Here is a 23,378-nt window from a genome sequence, read left to right on the forward strand (position 1 = left end):
GTATTGAGTTCACAGTAAAAGGTCTATCGACAGGAACTACATTGTTAAGCTCCTTTATGGGCTACACATAGTTCTTTGCCGCCCCAGTGTCTATCAAAATTCACCGACTCACTGCCATATGCCGAGTCGCTATCGTCGTCTATATCATTGACCGCTGCCGTGGCTGCGCTCTCATAACTTATCTCCTGACTGTCAGGAGCATTGTTAAAACGCTGCCGCCTTGGGCCCGTCATCCGCTCAGACGTGTTCTGCCGCTTCTGGGCCAGCACACTATTGATCTTATGTTTGCCATTCTTTCCCTGACTAAACTGCAAGCGGTTGGACTCGGTCGCTTGAGCCCTTTCTTCGATGGCCTTGACGTACGAAGTCGAAAACATGCTCCGCTCAATACTCGCCTCTGCCTCCCTGGCTAGTGCCAGCGCGGACGGCAAATCCTTCGGCTGTGCCGGAAACTCTATTGACTTTAGAGCCTTTTTGAGGCCGGAAATAAATGCATGTAATGCATCAGATCTAACCTCCTTGTTGAGCAAGCCAGCGCTCTCCCTGTCCTGAGACATAACGATTTTATTGGTTACGAGAGTTAACTTTCGCTCCACCAAGTGGTGCCTTACCATTTCCAGTCCCTGTCGCAGTAGGCGCAATGACGTTCTATCGGCATATGTACAATCTAACCTCGCTATAATGGCATCAAAATTGAGCACAGTGTTGTGCGAAACGAGTAATGCCCTCGCAGGCCCTCTGATCTTGTTCCTAATAGTTGTTACTGCCTGATAGTGTGTGCTGCTGCCGTTAAACGACCTGAAAAGCTCGTATCCGTCAGTAGCTGACTGCCGCCACGCCACATATTCATCCTGTGTACCCTTAAAATCGGGAATTTACTTTATAATGTCTAGTGGAATATCGCACCTAATGGGTGGGTCCACTGAAATTCTTTGGTATGTTCACTTATTTGAGCCTTCACTGCATCGAGCTGCGATCGGAAACTCGCCTCCTGCTAAGCCAAGGCCTGGCTAACGGCAACCGCCACCACAACCTGCACCTGATTCACATCCATGACTGCTTCTGCCTGGTTATAGTTATAGTTATAGCCATAAATAAAATCGCTGCCCAGGCCCGGCTGCAGCTCTTGTTGTTGTTGCTGCTTAAGTTCAACTTTATGCTGCATACATACGATTCTGGTGTAAATGTATGCTGCTGAAACTGTACATAAATATGCCTCCACTTTTGTATATATGTATTGAATAATTTGTATTTAATTTAATTAATATAATTTTTTAAAATTAATTTAAAAATGTTTTAGTCATTTCCCTTTTGGGTGGGAGGTACATGGTATTTAAGAGTTGAGCTCGCTCGTCTTTAGCATTCGACCTATTCGGACCCACGAAAAACATCTGGGTCAATCTAAATCGGAGTAGGCAGCAGGTACAGGTACGACATTCTGCTTCTGCCGGCAGCGACACACTCGACCCACGGGCTCTGCCGGCAGTGACCCACTAATACCCGCGGCACCATTATTTTTGGGTAGCAGCGGGTAGTGAGCACATTTTACGAACCCTGTAGTTCATTAATTAATAAATATAAAATATTCAATACATACATACATATGTAAGTGCTTATGTACAATTTTAACAGCATACATTTACAAATGCGTGTTTGTGCAGTACAGCAACATCGACAATAGTAGTAGCAACAACAGCTGTGGACAGAGCTTGGGCACTTTCTTCATCAGAACAAAAACACAAACTCGTCCTTTTTGGACTTAGGCTTAGGGAAACCTGTATACCAAGTCACCCCGTTTACCCTTTGGGTACAGGGCATGAAAATGTGTACATATTGGTTGTTGGTCATACCTTTCCTACAATATACAAGGTGTGTTCCAAAGTAAACAGAACAAATGGTTTTTTCGGCAAAATCAATTTATTTTATTCAAAATAGTCTCCTTCTGCTTCAATACAGCTTTTTGCATGATCCAATAGCATGTCGAACGAGTGTTTTAGCTCGTTGGCCGATATGCCCGCCAGTATGCCGGTGCAAGCTTTTGAATGGCCTCTACGTCTGCATAACGCTTTTCTTTCATGGGCAAATGCATTTTTCCGAAAAGGTAGAAGTCGCACGGTGCCATATCAGATGAATACGGCGAGTGGTTAATGGTTAAAATGTGATTTTTTGGTGAAATAATCGGTCACAAGCGTCGAACGATGAGACGGCGCATTATCGTGCAACAAACGCGAACTTTCATCTTCGCGATATTCGGGCCGAATACGGCGTACCAAACGCTTCAAAACTCCAAGGTAGAATACTGCGTTAACATTTTGGCCGGGTGGAACAAATTCTTTGTGGACAATACCCTTGGAATCATAAAAACAAATCAGCATTGTCTTCACTTTAGACTTCTCCATGCGCGATTTTTTGGGTTTCGGCTCGACCGGTGCCTTCCATTCAGCACTCTGGCGTTTCGTTTCGGGATCATATTGGAAACACCACGTTTCGTCGCCAATCACAATATTGTCCTTTTTGTCCTTTTGACCTCTTTAATGAGGTCTTCGAATGTTGGATTCTGAACAATTTTTGGTCGTCAGGCAATTTGTGCGGAACAAACCGTGCACACACCTTTCGTAAGCCTAAATGTTCGGTCAAAATGCGATAAATTGATGTTTTGGAGACGTTCAATTCCATTTCCATCAAATTCAATGATAATTTCGGCTGATTTTTGATGAATTCACGCACAGTTTCGATGGAATTTTCGGTGATCTCGAATTTTAATTGGCCCACACGTTGATCGTCATTTATGTCCTCACCACCACTTTGAAAACGTTGAAACCACTCGTGCACTCTGCTACGGGATAGGCAACCATCGCCATTAACTTGTTCTATCAATTGAAACGTTTCGGTAAAAGTTTTACCAATTTTAAAACAAAATTTGATGTTGGCTCTTTGTTCGAAGCCCTTTTTCGCACCGATAACACAAACATACTGACACTTAAAACGCAATAACTGCACTTCCAATCGATGAAATATCATGAAATTCTCACTGGACAATCGATAAAGATAGCAGATTCTAACGCACCAGTCGACATATAGATAGAAAAGTCCTGTTTATTTTGGAACGTACCTTGTAAAACAACAATCAATGACCGGTTGTGAACGAGCCCTTAACGAACATTCATTTCGAATTAAAACTGCAAAGACTCAGAAATGATCGGTTATGACCGAAAATTATTGCCTGCATGCAAGCAATAATCGAACGTCGTATTTACAATTCCTGGGGCATGAAAAAGAGGGGTTTTCCCGTGGAAAAAATTAAACACAATCAACAACCCACAGCCCAAACGGTTAGAGCTAGGAAGCTGAAATTAAGTATCCCATATACGTACATATATGTACATATGTGTACATGTTTGTATACAAGTTATGCGAAACGCCTTCCCGATGACCAACGTCTGCTTGCTGAAGCGCTTTGCAGATGTAGTGGATGCCGAAGTATTCGGAAGTGGTACGATGCCGGTTCACGTTTAAATAATACGTTGGGACAGCCAAACCTTTCCAATGTCTGGCCTTGTGGCGCAGCAATAAAACAAACGGAGCAATGTATTTTTAAGGTATTACACCTGGCTTAAAGCTGATACAGAACTGAATACAAGAATCCAAATTTGGTGCAGTTTATGCTAAAGACAATAATTGAAAAGCCTAATTCTAAATAAAACGCTGCAAAAGTCATCGTCGGCGAGCCGACTCAGCATAATTGCAGACGATAACGAAAACTTTTGCGACACAGCAAGAGCATCAGGTTACCGCCGCTGACTGTTGCAGCTAGGGCGCTGAACTCAAGAATTGTATGTGTAAGCGCGTGCAAGGGCCGCTTAATAATTAGGAGCGAGGGTTTCTTGTTAACTACTCCCCCCTCAAGACCACGACCTATCTATTCTATCTATTCCACGACTTATCAATGGTTCTCTGCATCTCCCGCGAATCTCGCCTTGGCCTCAGCACCTGGTAAAGGAGCAGAGAGCCGCTGCAGATGAGGTGTAAAGATATGTGGAACCCCATCAAATACTAGAATTGACGGAGCCCCATTATAAACACTTGGAGTTATTTTATTAAATCTTTATTACAGCTCAGAACTCAAACTTGAACTAATCTCTTACTTTTGGACTTAAAGTAAAATTAAGCTAAAGCCGCGTAGCTGCGCTGCCAGAAACGTTGACAGCGGAGCGGCTGCATTATATATTAACTTGTATACTCAGCGCTGTTAGCAGCGAGAGCGCGAGAAAGAATAACATGCACACATGAAGTGATTATGATAAAGACGCCGACGCTGCACTTATGTCGCTTAAGACGCATAAGTGCGATCATGTTAGGTCTCTAGTTTTTGTAACCACTGCAACAGAGTGTTACAGTGTGTTCTTATAAATATACTGCGTACAGTGTGTACTCCCTATGTGCGCATACTACAGAGGTTTAGTGCCACTCCAGCCGCAAACCAGACCTTGAGTGACCCGGGCAATCCCTCATCCCTGAACTCGCGGATGGTATGCAAGTTTTGGTTACTTATCCTATAGAGAAGCGGCATGCTTACTACCGGATCGAGGCTGATGATGTTTAACAGTGGTGATGCCGCTATGCCCGGCGTTTTGCTTAGGGCTTCGCGTTGATTCGCATTTTTGGTGCCATTGATAACAGCCGAACGCTCAAAGGTGACGAGGTGTGTGCCCTTTGCTGATATCTCAGGGCCGTCGTCTGTACTAATCTGGGCCGGGCTCTCATTGACGATTATGATGCCGTCATCAACGAGCACGATTTGCTTACTGGGCTGCGAGTGGCAGAGAGCTGTGCGTCCAGCGTGCAGTGCTCGTGCGCAAGTGTCATGGTTCGCCAGACTGCATAAAGTAGTATAAGTTGTTGCGGTTCACTCCGTGACTGCCAAGGTATCCCCAGCGCACTCAGCCACGGTGTCATCTTGTAGCTGCAGCACAATGTGATGATGGGACACGGGGAATATGGTGACCATTTTGCAAACCGACTTAGCCCTGGGGTACGCAATCAATATGTGAACAACCTTTATGATGGATGCCTTCATTAAGCTAACTATATCTACTATGGGCGTGCTCAACCAGAAATTTTAAATCATTGTGATCAAAAACAGTGGGGTTTACTATGTTAAACTTGGCGAGTGTGATTGTGAGCATTAAATTTTGAATTTCCGTTATTAACATTATATTTCTCGCCAGCAGTGCTTTTGCAATTGTAGAGTGTCAACCAAATTATTATTTTTTGCTTTAATTATCTGATTAATGGTGTCTGTGAGCTGATTTATTCGTTTCCTATTTTCTCCAAATCTGAGGCATCCGGGGTGCCTGCTATCATCTTAAGGGCTGTGCTCAGAAAATCTAAGCTTCTGGAAATTCTGTGGTGTATTTTTAATACGGACAAAAGGCTTCTGGTGTGATCTGTGTCGACGTCCAACAACTTTCGCATGTGCGATTGCGGAAATAACTCGGACAGCTATCTTGTATCATCGGTGATGTTCTCAAAGTCTGTCAAATTACTGGAGTGCCTCAAGTAATCCCGCTGCTCCCACACCAGACCATTCCCGTCTACTACGGGTATGTAGCTGGAATGTGAGTAGTCGGTAATTCGAGCGTTCGCTATTGCTATGATAGAGAGGATTGCGCCCACAAACCTGCAAGAGAGAAAATGGGCTATGAGGCTCTTGTGCTCCTTAGTTCTATGGTTACCTACAGAATGTTTTGTGATTAACCTAATTCATACCTTAATTCTTAAATTTCTCCAAAACGAGGAAAGCTTATCTGAGGTTGTCCTTATGGACCACCCTTCCCTTAATGAGAACTGACTTTCCCATATCTTCCTGTATTTTTTCCTCAGAGCACAATGGGGTCAATTTATTGCTAACCTTTTATTATTTTTCAGAAAGACTCTTGCCAAGTTGCATCTGTCCATGTTAACCTGTTGAGCTCTTGCTATTGTTTCATGTATGGCCTGGCGGAACTCTTCCGTCGTGCTATTCATAGAGCGTTTCAACGAACATTTTTTCATAGTATACGTTTAGGCTCTAACTAAAACTGACCAATATGTTTTTCCTGCTGTTTTAAGTCCTGTGAGTTTGGCCATAAGCTTGGTTCAATGTACCTTATAGTGCAGAGCTGGTTGTGTGATGAAGTTGGTCACGCGAAATGTGCCGGGTTCGTTGGCCGGGTAACTTCTACACCGGCTAACCCTTATCCTATCCTTGAAAAATTTGCTACACCTGCCGTGTCTTCTCTTGGGGAGAGCGCTTCATCTTCTTCTTCAGCCACGTCAATTGCCAATGCTATTACTGACGTCACTACTGCTGTTGACTCCAATAGTTCCATCGCGGATATTCCTGTTACCGCTGCCTGTTCTGCGGCGGTTCCCATCGCTGCTACTTCAAGATGCCCGACTTCTTCTTCTGCTCTTAACGATCGTGGTACTACTCGTGCCGTAGTTGGTGTCCCGCCACGCCAGTCGATTTTTGTATCCCGGCTAAAGCATGATGTTTTAGAGGATACCATCAAACTGTACATTTGCCAAAACGTTCCTTCTTGCTTAGCTGATGACGTTTTGGTTTCGAAATTCATGTTTAAGTATAAGCGTTACATTTCTTCTTTCAAAATTTCTGTTCCTGATAATATATTTAAAATAATCGTTGACCCTGCTTTTTGGCCAAAACATGTAGTTGCTCACAAATTCATCCAAAAACGCAACAATGCAAATACCAACTCTTCTTCCACAACTCCGCCTCCTCCAAAAAACTAAATCTTCCCTGATATTTAATTATCAGAATGTACGGGAATTGCTCACTAAACATCAAAAGCTTTACTCAAACAATATATCATTCCTAGCAAATGTCATCATATTTACTGAAACGTGGCTGAAACCTAAAGTGTTAAATACAGAAATATTTATTCAAAAATATTCTATTTACAGGCATGACCATATACACCGCTAGAGGGGTGGAGTTCTTATTGCTGTAGACTCTCAATTTTTGTCTGAAATAGTCTGAGTTTATATGCGTTAAGCCTGCGGGGTTTTCTTCATTATTCTGCAATACACCACATATCCAGTATGCTTAAAGTTAGAGACTATTTGATCGTTTTTGGTGATTTTAACTTGCCTGATGTTTCGTGGTCAGTATTTCCTAACTCCTTCTTCTACCTGTCAATTTTTATATGGTATGCTTGATATACCTCTTTTTCAAGTTAATGCTGTGTTAAGCTCGTCAATGAAACTTGTAGACCTTGTATTAAATGATGTGTCAAATATAGTTTTAAACAGAACACTGCCTTTATCTCTGCCCGAAGATCTTCACCATCTAACATTAGAGCTGGTTGTTGATATTGAAATGTGCTCCAACTTGCCTCGTATCCAAAACACGCGGGTACTTTCAAAAAAGCTAATTTTATGAAATTGAATTGTATTTCAGCATAGTTAGATTGGTCTCATTTATATGCGTGTAATGATATGGACGTAGCCATTAATATATTATATGGTGCTCTTAACTTTGCGACTGACGCTAGCGTTCCTATTTGTACTCTACGGCCATGGCGTCGTGTGCCTTGGTTCACTAAAGAGCTTTCCAATTGCAAAAATGTTAAGTCCAGGTTATAAAAGCGTTTTAAAAACTCTGGGTCAAACTCTGATTTTTACAAATTCAGCGTAGTTTGTTCTCAGTTTCTAATATTAAGCCATCAATGTTATGCCGAGTACTTAACACGATGCAGACTTAATTTTACTCAAGACCCAAAACAATTTTATAGTTTTGTTAACTCAAAAAGAAATGCTTCTGGGTTTCTATCAATGTTGTCTTTTAAAGGACTTCCTGCTCACACAGATGCTGGTATTGCTGACCCTTTTCCCATTTTTTTCAAGATACACAACAAATTGTTTCTCGGCTTCCAACATTCACTTTTACGGCAATATTCCATAGACTAACTGCATATTCATGCCTGTTGTTGATGAACCTTCCATTTTGTCACACCTTCGAACACTTAAGGATAGTTTTGCACCTGGTCCGGATGGTATACCAAGCTGCATTTTGAAATTCTGTGCTCTTGCCCTAGTAAACCACTTTTCAAGCTTTTCACCTTGTCACTTGACAGTTGCAGCTTTCCCGATATCTTGAAAGGATCTTACATCTGCCCTCCCTTCAAAATTTGTTGCCCCCTTAAGCCTTAATCGCTGTACCACCAACTACGCTTTGCTCAGTTCGTTTCGGGTTCTATGTCGCAACTATAATCAATTGAGCCATCTTTTTGGTCATGAGAGCTCTTTCAGTTCGATTAAATTATGCATACTTAATGTCTTTTTTTTGTAACTATTGTATTCTATTCAATTTTATTTTTTTTTTGTTTCTATTGTTTTTATTTTTAATATCCCGTATGTTTTTATGTTATGTTATGTTTTATGTTTATGATATTGACAGATATTTGTCAGAAATAAATAAATTTAAAAAATAAAGACAATGCAATGGGAGCGTTCCTGGACATCTCTGGTGCATTCAACAATGTGTCAACAGATGCCATCATGCGAAGTCTTAGAGCCAAAGATACACACGACGCAATTTACACATGGATTCAAAACCTGCTGGGCAGCAGACGAGTCCATGTGGAATGGGGAACCACAATCATAACCAATAGGGTACATGGAGGCACACCACAAGGTGGAGTCCTATCGCCGCTACTTTGGAATCTAGTGGTTGACGAACTGCTCAAACAACATCGCGGGAAAGCCCCTATGCTGATGACATAAGCATAATTATCACGGGAAAGTGTCCATCGACTATCAGCTCAGTCATGGCCACAACTCTGCAAGAAATACTAAGATGGGCAACAGGCGTAGGACTAAGTATCAACGCAGATAAAACGGACCTCATTCTCTACACAAAGAGATACAAGGTACCAAGATGAAACCCAACGAGGGTGAACGGAACCCCAGTTACCCCGAAAAAGGAAGTCAAATTCTTCGGTACAGTATTCGACAGCAAACTGACGTGGAGGGCCAATATCGAAGTAAGAGAGAAGAAAGCAACAAATGCACTCTATGCATCACAAAAGATGCTAGGTAGCACTTGGGGCCTCTCACCAAAACTAACGCATTGGATTTTCATATCAGTGGTCCGTGGTGGCAAGCCACAAAAAAGTCCACATACCTGAAATTGATGGAGAAGACTCCGCGGCTGGCACTCGTATGTATCACAGGAGTCACTCCGGTTGACAAGTTAATGTTATTGAAAGTTTGTGGGCGATTTTGGGCATGAATATTCGGAAAAGAATATATATATCCGACCAAAATGACCTAAAAACTGCATTTGGATCTCTCCGGATACGGCAAGGAAATTAGTGGAGTCGATGCCTAAAAGGCTAAAAGTAGTTATTGACAAACAGGGAAGCCATACTAAGTATTAAAATATCGAAGTTGTTCCTTAATTTTGTTTTTTTGTCAATATTTTTTAAAGTGGGCCGAATAAGCTGTGACATTGAATTATTGAATTTTTTTGTTTTTGTTTTTTTTTGTAAATAAACTAGGTTAAAACAAGATAGAACGCTACATTCGAGCAAGCCCGACAGTAAAATAGCCTGTACTCTCCACAATATGGAAAAATTAAAAAAAAATTTTTTTTTTAAATTCAATTATTAAAAAAATGAATGAATTAATTAAATTAAATTAGAATACATGTTTATGTTCAGTTTTAACAGCATACATTTACATCACGTACCTATGCGTGTTTATATGCGTGTATGTATGCAGCACAAAGTTGAACCAAAGCAGCAACAACAGCTGCGGGCAGCGCTGCCGACAGAGCTGCAGGCAGCGCATGAGCAGCGATTTTACTTATGGCTATAACTTTCTACAGAATTGACCTATCATGATGAAATTTGGCACACGGATGCATTAGTACTAACTGAATATACCTACCAAAATTGATAGGGCTTATAGGAACCTTGATACCAATTTTGGTTATCCTAGCTCTTGTACTTACTGAGATCCTTGCGCTCATACAGACATACGGACAGACGGACATGGCTATATCGACTCGTCTTCTCATCCTGATCAAGAATATATATACTTTGTGGGGTCTGTCACGCCTCCTTCTGTGTGTTACATACATGCGCACAAAACTAGTATAGCCTTTCACCCTTTGGGTACAGGCTATAAAAAAATTAAATCATTATTCATTAGTTTAAATATTAATCTACGATTCTGCGTTTAATTTTTCTTGATATCTTTTTTCGTTTAAAAGCTATACCCATTAAAAATTTTTACTGTGGACTGTGTCGAATAAGCTTGGAGCCACTGTAAACCAAGTTTAAAGTTAATCGGATTTCTAATTTTTTAAGCCCCCTTCTTGGTGTTCGCCCACACTTTGACAGCTTTTGAACGCTTACCATTTGGGCTATGCGTTGATTGCACATACTTACATACCCACATACATATATATGTACATAAATAATAATAAATAATAATAATAAATAATACATATAATAATAATAATAAATAATACATATAATAATAATAATAAATACATATAATTTTTTTCGTGCAATAAAGCTCCAATGCAAAAAAATGGGTTGGAAAAGCAGATATATTTTGCAAACTATTTTATATACAAATAGTATATACATACATAAACATGTATCTACATAAAATACATACATATGTACATATGCATAAATATATAGATTGTGACATTGAGTGCTAGTATTTTATTGAATTAAACATTTTCAAATTTAATAACGACATACATACAGCCCTCATTTATAAGTGCAACCCATCTGTAATTCCTCAGCACGCTGCACGAGTTATTCCCGAAAATCGGAGGGACCATGTTCGGCGCCAGACATTTAATTTTGATTTAAAAATGCCGTCTGGCAACGCTGATATGTACATTTTATTTTTTTATGCAGGCGCTATCTATCCTCATATGCATGTGCATACATATATATACTTAAAAGTGTATATATTCAATTGTACAGTTCAGCACTTATCCATATGTTTTTTAAATATGAATGTTGTGAGTGTAAAAGACGTGTTTCTGCTTTTGTACAATAAATCGCAATAATATATTCCCGGAATAAGCTTAACGCTTAATGTCTCCCAGAATCCCTCAGAATACATTTGTAGCGTTGTTAGCTGACGCAACCGTTTAACACAAACGGTAAATCGCTTGTAAATAGGCGATCAGCTGAGATGCTAGAGATGGGCATGTGTTGACTGTAAAAATGCACGAATCCGTATGCACGATGAATGGATACACAAATTTTTTAATTAGGAGAATGTCGATATTTAATTTATGAATGTATACATGTGTATATGGTAGTCCAATTTTAAGGGCCGATATACTATGTACATAATATTACATCGTGTTGTTTTTGTTTCTATTGCATTTTCGCTCGCGCGTTTTCGTGGTTTATGAAACACGGCACTCGTGTCCACGCAGTGTGCCACGAACAATAAAAAGCACCGACTTTGCCCATCTCTGTTTAGGTCTGTGAGTGTGTCATTGTGTGTGTTTATGTGATGTCCCCAACTGTTTGATATTTTGCGCTCTTTGTTAATTATTGTTACTGCATATGGCAAGTACAAAACAAACAAAATCGTTGAATGCCAATTTGTATAGTTATAGTATATAGTTATGTTGATTACTGATACTTTGAACTTTTCATTTGAAAAATAGTGAAGAAATATTAAAACCCCTGTCGCAGATAATTTGTACATTTTGCTAAAATGAATTTAGCAGTTTTTTTAGTTCATTTGAATAATTGATTATGTACACACTTATTACACCTATTATATGTAAACACTTTTGAATAAACTGACTTGTAATTTGGAAACGAAGAAGAACAGACGTGTTGGTGGAAGCCCGGTGCAAATTTAATTAAAATAACTACTGCCGCAGTAACAGAAATTGGTCCTTCGAGCCGGATCGTTAACGCGTAGAATACAGTCCACAATCAAAATCAAATATCAAAATGTGGCAGTGGTCAGAATTAGCGAAGATCAAAATCGACGAGTCCAAGTCGCAAAACTTGCGCGACGTCCATTTTGCATACCGCAAATTGGTCACTGAAAATTTTATCAAGCGCGATCTCCGAAAATTCGCTGGTCTGGAATATAACCAACAACAAAAAATGCAACATGCAAAATGTATCGCAGGCGAACTTGGCGTAAGCGCAATGCGACGTGTATGCGATTTCCTGGAACTGGAAGTGCCAGAAAACGAGGAAAATATCAGCATGGCGTCAGTAATTGTAGACGCAATATCGTTCGAGTCTGAACATACAGCAATGGAACATTCTGGAAATCCAGTTGAAGAGTTAGAAGTTCTACAACAAATTGAGGCCATCGATTTGAAAAATGTGCAGGTCCAAACAAAAATGTGCTACGTACAAAAAGCCATGTTCAATTCAAAGCGTCTATTAAGCGAAGCCCAAAATGAGGAATAACGGAGCAAGACCACCAGATTCAAGAGATGACATCTGAGCTTAAAGTACTCCAAGCGCAGGCGGACGCGTTAGTAAGTAGAAAAGCAGTGTTAAACACAACAGCGTCACTAATACGATTTTCGTCAACGAACTCTTGCAAAACAACACTGTCGAGAGCGTCATCCGAAAATAGTTTGGGTTTTCCGGAGCCTTTACCACAAGTCCTACAAAATCAACCACCAATACTGCAGATGGAAAGCAATCTTCAAAACAGCGTCTCAAACATGTTCGCAAGGCAATCCTTCCAAAATAGGAAAATTTAGTTTGACGGGTCGCCGTACTTGGGTTGGCGACATTTTAAGATGGAATTCGAGACATCAGGAAGAGAATGTGGCTTTTCAGCAGAAGAGGACGTGTATCGCTTGAGCAACTCACTCAAAGGAGCGGCGCGTGAAAAGGTGGATCTTTTGCCAATGTCGGCAAAAAATACAAACCAAATAATGACAATACTGGAAAGTATTTATGGATCTCCGGAAAACGTTGCACTCGAGTTAATGCAAAAAGCATCAAAAATCAAATGTGTAACAGACATAAGCGATTTCCAAGACTTCAATTGTGCAGTGCAAAATATTAACTCAGCCCTGGGATTTATCGAAGGTAACATTATCGATATTCGCAAACTGTTGGCAATTCTTATCGATAAGCTTGGCGAAAGCTACCTACGCGAATGGGGAACATTTCTAACACTGCGTAGAAAGCGGGCTGCCGAATGTGACTTCAAATTATTTGCTGAGTGGGCACAACAACAGTGCACATTGTATCAGGACATAGGATTCTATAAGAGAATGATTACAATAAACAACGGGGTGCAAACTGAAGTAAGGCAAAATGATGTACAATCTCAAAAGGAGCAACAAAGACCAGCAGGGCGAGGAACTTCAAAATGTCCAGTTTGCAACAAAGAGCGACATCCGTTGGAAAAATGCAACTACTTCCTGAAACTAGATGTAAAGAAAAGGTGGGACTGCGCCAAAAAGTATGACGCATGTTTTTGCTGCCTGAAACAACACAAAGGGCAATGCTCAAAGCGTGAGCAATGCAAAACAAAATAATAAAAATACCATCATCCTATTCTGCATAAAACACCCACATTTTTTTAGTGTTGTTTTTAGTGGTTGTGTGCAGGAGGTCCAGAACAATATACTTCTAAAAATGATACCGGTTATAATCCATGGTCCAACAGGAGATAAAGCTACACTATTAGACATGCAAACAGCCCGTGATGTTGGTATAAAAGGAAAGGCCGAACCATTTTGCTTCAGCTGGACAGGCGGAGTGTTCCGGTATGAGAATACGGCCGAAACTGCACAAGTCAACATAAGTGGTGCTGGCGGTATGTTATGGGAAATGTCCATATCATTAATAAACTGCCGGCGCAGTTGGTAGATTATAACACCATTCAACAACAATACCCGTACACAAAAATTGTAAAAATGCATACTTTGACAAACACACAACTAGTGCTGTTGATTGGACAAAAGCATGCGCATTTGATATCATCACAGGCTGTCATTAATACAAATGACAACGGGCCTATGTTGTCAAAAACCAGATTGGGATGGGTCATGCATGGTCCCGTCAAAGCAAAAGAGAAGAAAGCTAACTTCGTGTGCTGTCAAGTTGAAAACCAAGACCTTCGAGAAATGCTGAAAGGTCAATTTAGCTTGGAAGGATTTGGAAGCTGTGCGCCAAAAGTAGACAAAACCAAGTCTATGGCGGACAAATTGGCTATTGACAAAATTTCAAAATCTATAGCTAAATTCGGTGATCACTTTCAGATTAATTTGCCGTGGGAAACCGACAACCCAAGCCTACCGGAGAGTCGTCACATGGCAGAACAGCGGCTGAACGTAAATTACTACGAGACCCACAACTAGCAAACGCGTATCAACGAGAAATTGACAAACTCCTAGCAAACGGCTATGCGAGAATTGTGACAAATCCAGAGGCATTTAGGTCACAAAAATTATGGTATCTTCCACACTTTGCAGTACTAAATCCAAACAAACCTGGGAAAGTGAGGCTTGTCTTTGATGCAGCAGCAGAGAGCAATGACACCTCTCTAAACAAAAACCTGCTAACGGGCCCTGATTGGTTAACCTCAATTTTTGGTGTTCTGATACGATTTCGAATGCACCCAATAGCATTTGCAGCTGATATAAAAGAGATGTTTAATCAAGTACTTAATTCAGATGATGATGCTGCAGCGCAGTGTTTTTTGTGGCGTAATTTAAATCCGCAAACACAGCCCACTGTTTATCAAATGAAAGCGATGATATTTGGAGCAACATCCTCACCCTTTGCAGCACAATTCGTCAAGAACTATAATGCGGAACTTTACCAAGCAAAAAGCGATATATTTACATTCTCCACCACAACGATGCACAGCATAACAGAGGATCTACTCAACGGGACAAAGTTGCCTACTAAACGCAAAGTATTGGCAGCCGCAAACTTCGTGTACGACCCACTTGGCTTGGAAACACCCATTACCATAAAAGGCCGTATAATCATGCGAGAAGTGTGGCAGTCTGGCATCAATTGGGATGACGTCATCAAAGGAGATGTAGTTAAAAAATGGCAAGAATGGATAGCTGAGCTGAAAAATTTGGCTGAGGTAAAAATACCTAGGTGCTATTCCCAACAATATCACCAAGCTGGAAAAGTAAAGCTACATTCATTTTGCGATGCCAGTAGCAAAGCATATGCCGCAGCAGCGTACTTACGAGTATGCCACATAAAAGACAACACTCAACAATTCGATGTATGCTTAATTGCTTCTAAAGCTAGAGTATCTCCCTTGAAGCATATAACCATACCAAAGTTACAGATACTGGCAGCGGTCATGGGCTGCCGATTAGCAGATGCAGTGCAAAGCGAAATGCAAATAACCTTCGACGAGCGATTCTATTGGACAGATTCAATGACGGCCCTTACTTGGATCAAAACTGATGGCCGCTCATTTGTGGCAAATAGAGTCGGAGAAATATGCGAGAAGTCGATCACATCCGAGTGGTGCTGGGTGCCAACAGAGGACAATATTGCAGACATCATAACACGCGAAACAACACAAAAACAAAAATTATTGAGATGGCAATGCGGCCCTAAATTTGTGGCCCTGGAAAGAAATTACTGGCCTATACAGAAGTTCAAAGCAAACGAGGAAACCGTCATGGTTGCTTGCCAACAAGACCCCGTGCTGAGTATCCTTTTATCAAGAATATCTAATTTTACAAAACTTTTGCGTTCAACAGGTTGGGCCAAGCGATTTGTAACGAACGTAAAGAAAAACAACAACAGAAAAAACGTGGAGATCTCGATGTCGAAGAACTTACTTGGGCCAAAACAACTTGGTGTTAGATGGTTCAGGCTGACTCCTACGGGAAAAAAAAATTTGTCAAAAAAGGCATACGATCATCCGATCTACGTTCAAGCAAGTATTGCTTGTTTGTGGATGACGCGGATCTACTATGCGTCGGTAGCAGAATCGAACGAGCAAAAGGCATTCTACGTACTAAACCAATTGTACTAGATGGGAAACATCATTTCACAAAGAGGCTTATATACGACTTACACAACCGGGCAAATCACACAGGAGTACAAGTCGTGGTGCACAAATTTAAAGAATAGTATTGGATGCCCAAAATGAATACATTGATCAAGGCGGTCATAAGTTATCTCCGTGGAAATCTCTGACCACATACTGCTGTGAGTCGGGGCATAGCTGGCCGGACTGGCTTAAAACTTTCCCCCACCGGGTTGGAGATTTCCCTCTTTCTCCTTTTGTCTTTCTTGTTCCATCTTTCTCTTTCCCTGTTTCTCTCTTCCCCTTTCTCTTCCTTTCTCTCCCTCTTTACCTCTGTCTCTTTCTACTCCTTACTTTTTCTAAGTAGAATTAATTTTCCTCTTCTACATACTATTTGTTTAGATTGTCAGGTCTATAATGTCTTTGACACATATGGCTGTGAATCGGGGCATAGCTGGCCAACTGGCAAATAAAATTCCCCCAACGTGTCGGGGGCATTTATAGACGTTATTGTACAGCTTTTTTGTAGGCTTTCTTATCTTTTAAGTTGAGACTATTTTATATAAATCATATTTGAATTTTTAATTTTAAATCTTAATATATATATAATATGTTAATACTTATATATTGTTATTGAATAAATCGACAGATCCACTTGTTGATTTAAATAAATAAATGAGTGCCTGTGGTGTCGACGGCAAAAGGCTAAACCGATGCAGCCAAAAATGGGATGGCTACCAAAAGAGAGGTTCACCGTATCCCAGAAACCATTTACTTCAGCTGGAGTTGATTACTTTGGCCCTTTTTACACAAAGGAAGGCAGAGGAAGTAGTGGCCGATACAACAAAGTCTTGCGCAAACGATATGGGGTACTTTTTACTTGCTTAACCACGAGAGCAGTACATGTAGAAGTGGCAAACTCCTTGAACACCGATTCCTTCATAATGGCAATTCGACGCATGCTTGCATGAAGAGGCAATATTGAAACACTATGGTCGGATAACGTTACCAACTTCAGAGGCGCCTGCAGAGAGCTACAAGAAGCACTTGTGGAATTGGACACTGCAGCAATTCGATCTAAACTGGCAACAATAACTACCACTGGAATTGATTGGAAATTTATTCCAGCAAGTGCGCCAAACTTCGGAGGCTGTTGAGAGCGCCTAATAGGGTGCTTCAAAAGAACTATGGAGGCTGTCATTCCAATAAACTCAAATCTGAGCGACGAGGCTCTACAAACAATATTTTGTGAGACAGAACATCTGGTCAATTGTCGACCATACATATTGGAATCAGATGACCCCGATGATAGCTATGGAATATGTCCAAACGACATACTCATCCAACAACAAGCAACAATACACGCTCCGTGTGCTAACAACGATCCTTTGGAGAAAAGAATTTGTCGACAAGCTCAGTGGCTAATTGAAAACTTCTGGATACGATTTTTAAAGGAGTATCTAACAACGCTGATCACTCGCCCAAAATGGTCAAAAAACTGCGATAACATTCGTGAAGGCGAGGTGGTGGTCATCAAAGGGAACATGCCGCGAGGTGACTGGCCACTGGGAGTAGTAATGAAAACATATCCAGGAGACGACAACGTGGTACGTGTGGTGGATGTGAAGACTACCGAAACCTCTACCGAAGACCAGTAAACAAACTATGCCGTTTACAAATTGAATCCAGCGACATTAATGATCGTGTTGAGAAACAGATGCAACACTAGGGGGCAGAAATATGTCGCAGAAAATTTGTACATTTTGCTAAAATGAATTTAGCAGTTTCTTAACTCATTTGAATAATTGATTATGTACACACTTATTACACCTATTATATGTGAACACTTTTGAATAAGCTGACTTGTAATTTGGAAACGAAGAAGAACAGACGTGTTGGTGGAAGCCCGGTGCAAATTTAATTAAAACAAGTAAAAAAGCTAAAGTCGGGTGTCCAGAAATTGAAATACTCTGTACATATGTTTACAATAATTATAGAAAATAAAAAAAATTAAGAAAATTAAAAAAAAATTTTTTGATCGATTTTACCTTTCTCGGTATTCGAACTCACGTAAAGGGTGTATAATTGCACATTTACATAGCAATTGCGTCTGTGTGAGTGTATGTATGCCTATGCGCATCTATTCGTGTCTGTGTAAACATGTGTGCAGTCAACCAAAGCACCAGTATCAACAACAGTCGCGGGCAGCGCTGCAGCAGCAAATATATTTATGGCTATAACTTCTTGTTAAATCGGTCTATCATAGTGAAACTTGTCATACGGACACATAATAACTAACTGGGGGTATTTCCAAAATTTTAGTTCGAAATTCCAAGATTTACGGGAGTTAGAAAAAATCGCAATTTACATGGGAGAGGGGGGCGGGAGGGAAATTCCAAAATACACATTTTCTGCGTATTCACATAAGCCATCTTGGACTAAAATTTGGTGTTCCTAGGTCTTATAGTCTCCGAGATATAGGCGATTATACGAATGGAAAATCGGGAAAACCCCCATAGGGGGGAAGTGGAGGGAAAATCAAAAAAATAAAACAAACTCATATAGAATAAGGCATCTTTGTGCAAAATTTGGTGTCTCTATCTCTTATAGTCTCTGAGATCTAGGTGATCATACGGACGTACAGACAGGGATAAATCGACTCGTCATGCTGATCAAGAATATATATACTTTGTGGGGTCTTCCACGCCTCCTTCTGCCTGTTACATTTTTCAGCTTCCGCAAACCTAATATACTCATGTACAGACAGCCGCAGTAACAACCCCAATAATTTAATCTCCAAGACCAATTTCAAACAAGTAAAAAAGCTAAAGTCGGGTGTCCCGACTTTGAAATACTCTGTACATATGTTTACAATAATTATAGAAAATAAAAAAAAAAATAATAAAAAATTGGATCGATTTTACCTCTCTCGGTATTCGAACTCACGTAAAGGGTGTATAATTGCACATTTACATAGCAATTGCGTCTGTGTGAGTGTATGTATGCCTATGCGCATCAATTCGTGTCTGTGTAAGCATTTTCGCAGTCAACCAAACAGCAACATCAACAACAGCCGCGGGCAGCGCTTGAGCAGCGCTGCAGCAGCAAATATATTTATGGCTATAACTTCTTGGTAAATCGGTCTATCATAGTGAAACTTGGCATTCGGACACATAATTACTAACTGGGGGTATTTGCAAAATTTTAGTTCGAAATTCCAAGAATTACGGGAGTTAGAGAAAATCGCATTTGCGAAGGAGAGGGGGGAGGGAGGGAAATTCCAAAATATACATTTTCTGCGTATTCACACAAGGCATCTTGGACTAAAATTTGGTGTGCCTAGGTCTTATAGTCTCCGAGATATAGGCGATTATACGAATGGAAAATCGGGAAAACCCCCATAGGGGGGAAGTGGGGGGGAAAATCAAAAAAATAAAACAAACTCGTATAGAATATACACATAACGCATCTTTGTGGAAAATTTTGTGTCTCTATCTCTTATAGTCTCTGAGATCCAGGTGTTCATACGGACGGACAGACAGACAGACAGGGCTAGATCGACTCGACTCGTCATGCTGATCAAGAATATATATACTTTGTGGGGTCTGCCACGCCTCCTTCTGCCTGTTACATTTTTCAGCTCCCGCAAACATAATATACTTCTGTACATTTCATGTACAGAGTATAAAAACAATTTTTAGGTTCATCGGTGAAAAACTGAAGATGTTTCAAACACACTTTGGAGCTTGTTTTCCCCCCCCCAAAATCCCTTTTTAGTGGGCACCTACACTATGGTAGTGTACTTGACCCCGAATTTCAGCTTTCTAGCTCTTACCGTTTGGGCTGTAGGCTGTTGACGCGGTTTCCTCTTGTGCCCCAAAAAAGCCCCAATAATTCAGTCTTGGACTGTGCGTTGATCACCAATCAGTCAGTCAGGGCAAACTGTTTTTTTTGTTCTTTCCCATTTTCTTTTCTAAACTTCCTAGACAAGAACAATGCGTTTTGCTCGGCTAAGGCAATACTTAAACCTTGCCGTTAGATCACACGAAACATTCTCTTTGTATTTGATTTACACACATCATTTAATGATTTACATCTATTTAAGTGTTATTCTCCTACATACAAGTATACATATCTGTATACTTTTGGGGATCTACCACGTCTCCTTCTGTGTGTTAAATACATTCACAGAAAACTAGTTTACTCTTTTACGTTTTGGGTACAGGGTATAAAAATGAGCCTGGTCGGGGCTTGTATATGTATTTATATTTTTTCGCAAATTTATGTTACACGATAATTAACAATAGTATAGTTTTCTTATATCTTTTAAAAATTAAATTTGTTTGTTTTTGCCGTTATTTCTTTAACAGCAGGTTCATTTGTTTACTTTGTTTGCTAATTTTTAAATCCACATCTTCGACCTTATAATTCATGTTATCAAGCAAATCATTTTGCGATTCGATTTCAGTGCCTAAATTATTAGCCAAGCACTTCAAACGGGATAGATTGTCACACATTTCTTTAAGATTCGATTCTAAACATGATTCGAAATTATGTTGTTGCTGTGTCTGCTGATGGTGAGAAGTACTTCCAACATTTCGTATTCGGCTAACCGGCTGATTATCGTAAAGCTCCGCCGATGATGTTTGGACTTCTTCTTCAATGGCACTTGAATTAGCGGGTGTGTTGGGTGAGCGTGTGGGTTGGACACGATTTCCCGAAAGATAGTTTTTGAGACCTCCGAACAAACTTTTAAGTCCTGTCAAATGTCTTTGACTGGTCCGTAATGTAACATTGATTTCATCTAATTGAAGAGATGTTTTTTCCAGCTGTTCACGTTGTTTAGTAAGTTCCACTGCGGTGGCATTGCCCACCTCCTCAGTTTCGTAAAGTAAACCTGTTAAGTTGCTTTTATTATTTATATCGAAATACCGACTTATGTACATATCTACATTACCCAAGCTTATTTTAGAAGAGTCCAGAGTGCGTTCCTCAATCTGTCTACGTTTCTCAATATAAGCCTGGCGGCTTTGAGTTGACATATCATCATCGTCATCATATTTTTCCTCAAATGGGTTCGTGTTGAGTTTCTTGGCTTTTGCTTTTTGAGTGTTTTTTAAAAAACTGTCGTCATCAATATGCGGAAAATGATTGCTAACTGGCTCTAAATAATTATTTGCCATTTTTCCAGTTTAATTAGATTACTTTAAAAATAAACAAATATGATTTATAAAATGAAGTTTAATTTTTAAGTCAGTGTTGTTACTCACGGAGACACTACAGACGAGCAATATTTACGAAGCAATATTCACGAAGAAAAGTGATAATATATGTACATGTATTAGTGCTGGAAGAACCATCGATACATCGATGTTATGATTTTTTTTTTTAATCAATCATTCTTTGGTTTTGTTATATTCTTTGAATTTGTGAAAATATCGTTTGTTTTGAAACCTTTTGTATTCAATAAAAAACCTTAGTTTTTTAAATAATTTGACAAAAATAGATCGATGTTCTTCCACTTAAAACATCTAAACATCGATGTGGGTTAACATTAAAGCGACCAACCGTCCCGCATTGACATGTGTTGTCACGCATTGAAAAATCGAATAAAATAGTCCCTGAAAACCTCAAACGCTTCACGCATGTCCCGTATTAACATGACTTTAAAAATACCTAATATAATAGATAGAGCAAGAGATAGAAAACCATTGTTTTTATTTATTGCACCTGTAGAGTGGCCACATCAGAACCGATATCGATAAGCCCGAAAATCTCTCCTGTTCGACAAAACAGCGGTGAATTGAGGTTTTCAAAAATCTAAAAGAAAAAGGAATACCAATGCAAAATTACTTATCTATCGTCTAATACCTTCTCTGTTAGTATTTTTATTAATAATTGCTTTGTGGACAAGCGTCACTAAAAGTGGACACATTACGTGCAACGCTTCTTTTAACATATAACATTGGCAGTTGTGATCAATTTAATGATATTATAAATAACAGTGAAATACACTGTATCCAGACCAACTTCCGGGACTGAGCCATAAGCTCATAAGCCTGTAGCAAGCGCAAGCTTGATGCTGCAGTTTGCCGATATAGTACTGGAGCAACATTGTTTCGTTAACTTCTCTTAGAATTGAATGATTTGCATAAAATTTGAAAAAAAAAAAACAAGAGAGAACGCTACAGTCGAGCAAGCCCGACAGTGTAATACCCTGTACCCAGGTAAACTTCCGTCACTGAGTTATATGCGCCCATAGCAGCAGCAAAAAGAGGAAGAAGAAGAGCGAACTTGTTGCTGCAGTTTGTGGGGGTTGTACTGGCGAGAATTTGTTTTGCTAATAACTTTTCTTAGAATTGTCCGAATTGAATAAAACAACTCCTGAACAACAGTAGACAATTATATATAAATTATGTGTGCAAAGTTTGGTTTAGGTAGCATTTGAAATGTGGACGCTATTGACGAAATTCTGTAGCGGGGGAAGGGGGGGAAAATTAAAAAAAATAAAATAAACTCGTCCTTACTCGGACCTAGGAGAATCTGGATGCCAACTTTGGTTATTCTAGCTTTTATAGTTTCTGAGATCCTTGCGTTCATCCAGACGGACAGACGGACGGACATGTCTAGATCGATTTCTCTCGTCATGCTGATTCAGAATATATATACTTTATGGGGTCGGAGATGCTTCCTTCTGCATATTACATACTTTGCACAAACCTAATATACCCTTTTTACCCTACGGGTACAGGGTATAAAAAGATTTATGTATACATATGTACATACAGGGGTGTCACAGAAATCTCTTCCACTCAAGAGTATGAGCGAAACCCAATTTTCTCCAAAATAATTATTCTGAAGAATCTGCATCAAAAATATTTTGAATATCCCATGTAAATATTTTAGCAAATTACTAAATGTATACTCGAACATACAAAACAACCGCACAATAGAGATGCCCCATTGGCCAAAATTGAACATTACATTTTTCGAACATCACATTTTGCTGAAAGTCAAAAGTTGTGAGTCAAACGAAAGGTAAAAATAAATTATATAATTGACGCAATTTTTTTTTTCAAATAAGTACCAAATATCCGTGTATTAATTAAACAACCGTAACGTCACGTGACAGGGCTGTGTGTTAGCGAAAATATGAATGGCGATAAACCGCCATTTAAAAATACAATTCGTACCAGTAAAACAAACAACAATTTAATAAGCTAGTTTTTGTAGGGGAAAACATAGATCGCCACAAGACGTAATTTTTGCAAGGACACCCCGGCATTGCCCAAAATTCCAAATGTTATAAAAACTGTTACAAATAAATTTAA

The 23,378-nt window shown here is 39.8% G+C and overlaps 1 protein-coding gene across 1 annotated transcript; it reads right to left on the reverse strand.

Annotated features, from left to right (window-relative positions):
• Positions 1-20,290: 20,290 nt before the first annotated feature.
• LOC115629428 (synaptosomal-associated protein 29) lies at positions 20,291-21,740 on the reverse strand. The gene is made up of 3 exons (XM_030525886.1): positions 21,318-21,740; positions 21,005-21,251; positions 20,291-20,944 (listed from the first exon to the last, which is right to left on the reverse strand). Exons 2-3 carry the CDS (start codon positions 21,228-21,230, stop codon positions 20,403-20,405), a joined length of 768 nt encoding a protein of 255 aa, XP_030381746.1. The 5' UTR covers positions 21,231-21,251; positions 21,318-21,740; the 3' UTR covers positions 20,291-20,402.
• Positions 21,741-23,378: the final 1,638 nt, after the last annotated feature.

The sequence above is a fragment of the Scaptodrosophila lebanonensis genome, unplaced genomic scaffold, assembly GCF_003285725.1.
Source record: "Scaptodrosophila lebanonensis strain 11010-0011.00,11010-0021.00 unplaced genomic scaffold, SlebRS2 tig00000147-arrow-arrow-pilon, whole genome shotgun sequence".
Taxonomy (NCBI): domain Eukaryota; kingdom Metazoa; phylum Arthropoda; class Insecta; order Diptera; family Drosophilidae; genus Scaptodrosophila; species Scaptodrosophila lebanonensis.

Excerpts from the sequence above, each read along its gene's own strand:
- LOC115629428 (XM_030525886.1), bottom strand. The coding sequence starts at position 21,230 with ATGGCAAATAATTATTTAGAGCCAGTTAGCAATCATTTTCCGCATATT. Across the intron at positions 20,945-21,004 it reads CTCTTCTAAAATAAGCTTGG|GTTTACTTTACGAAACTGAG; the intron begins GTAATGTAGATA and ends GCAACTTAACAG.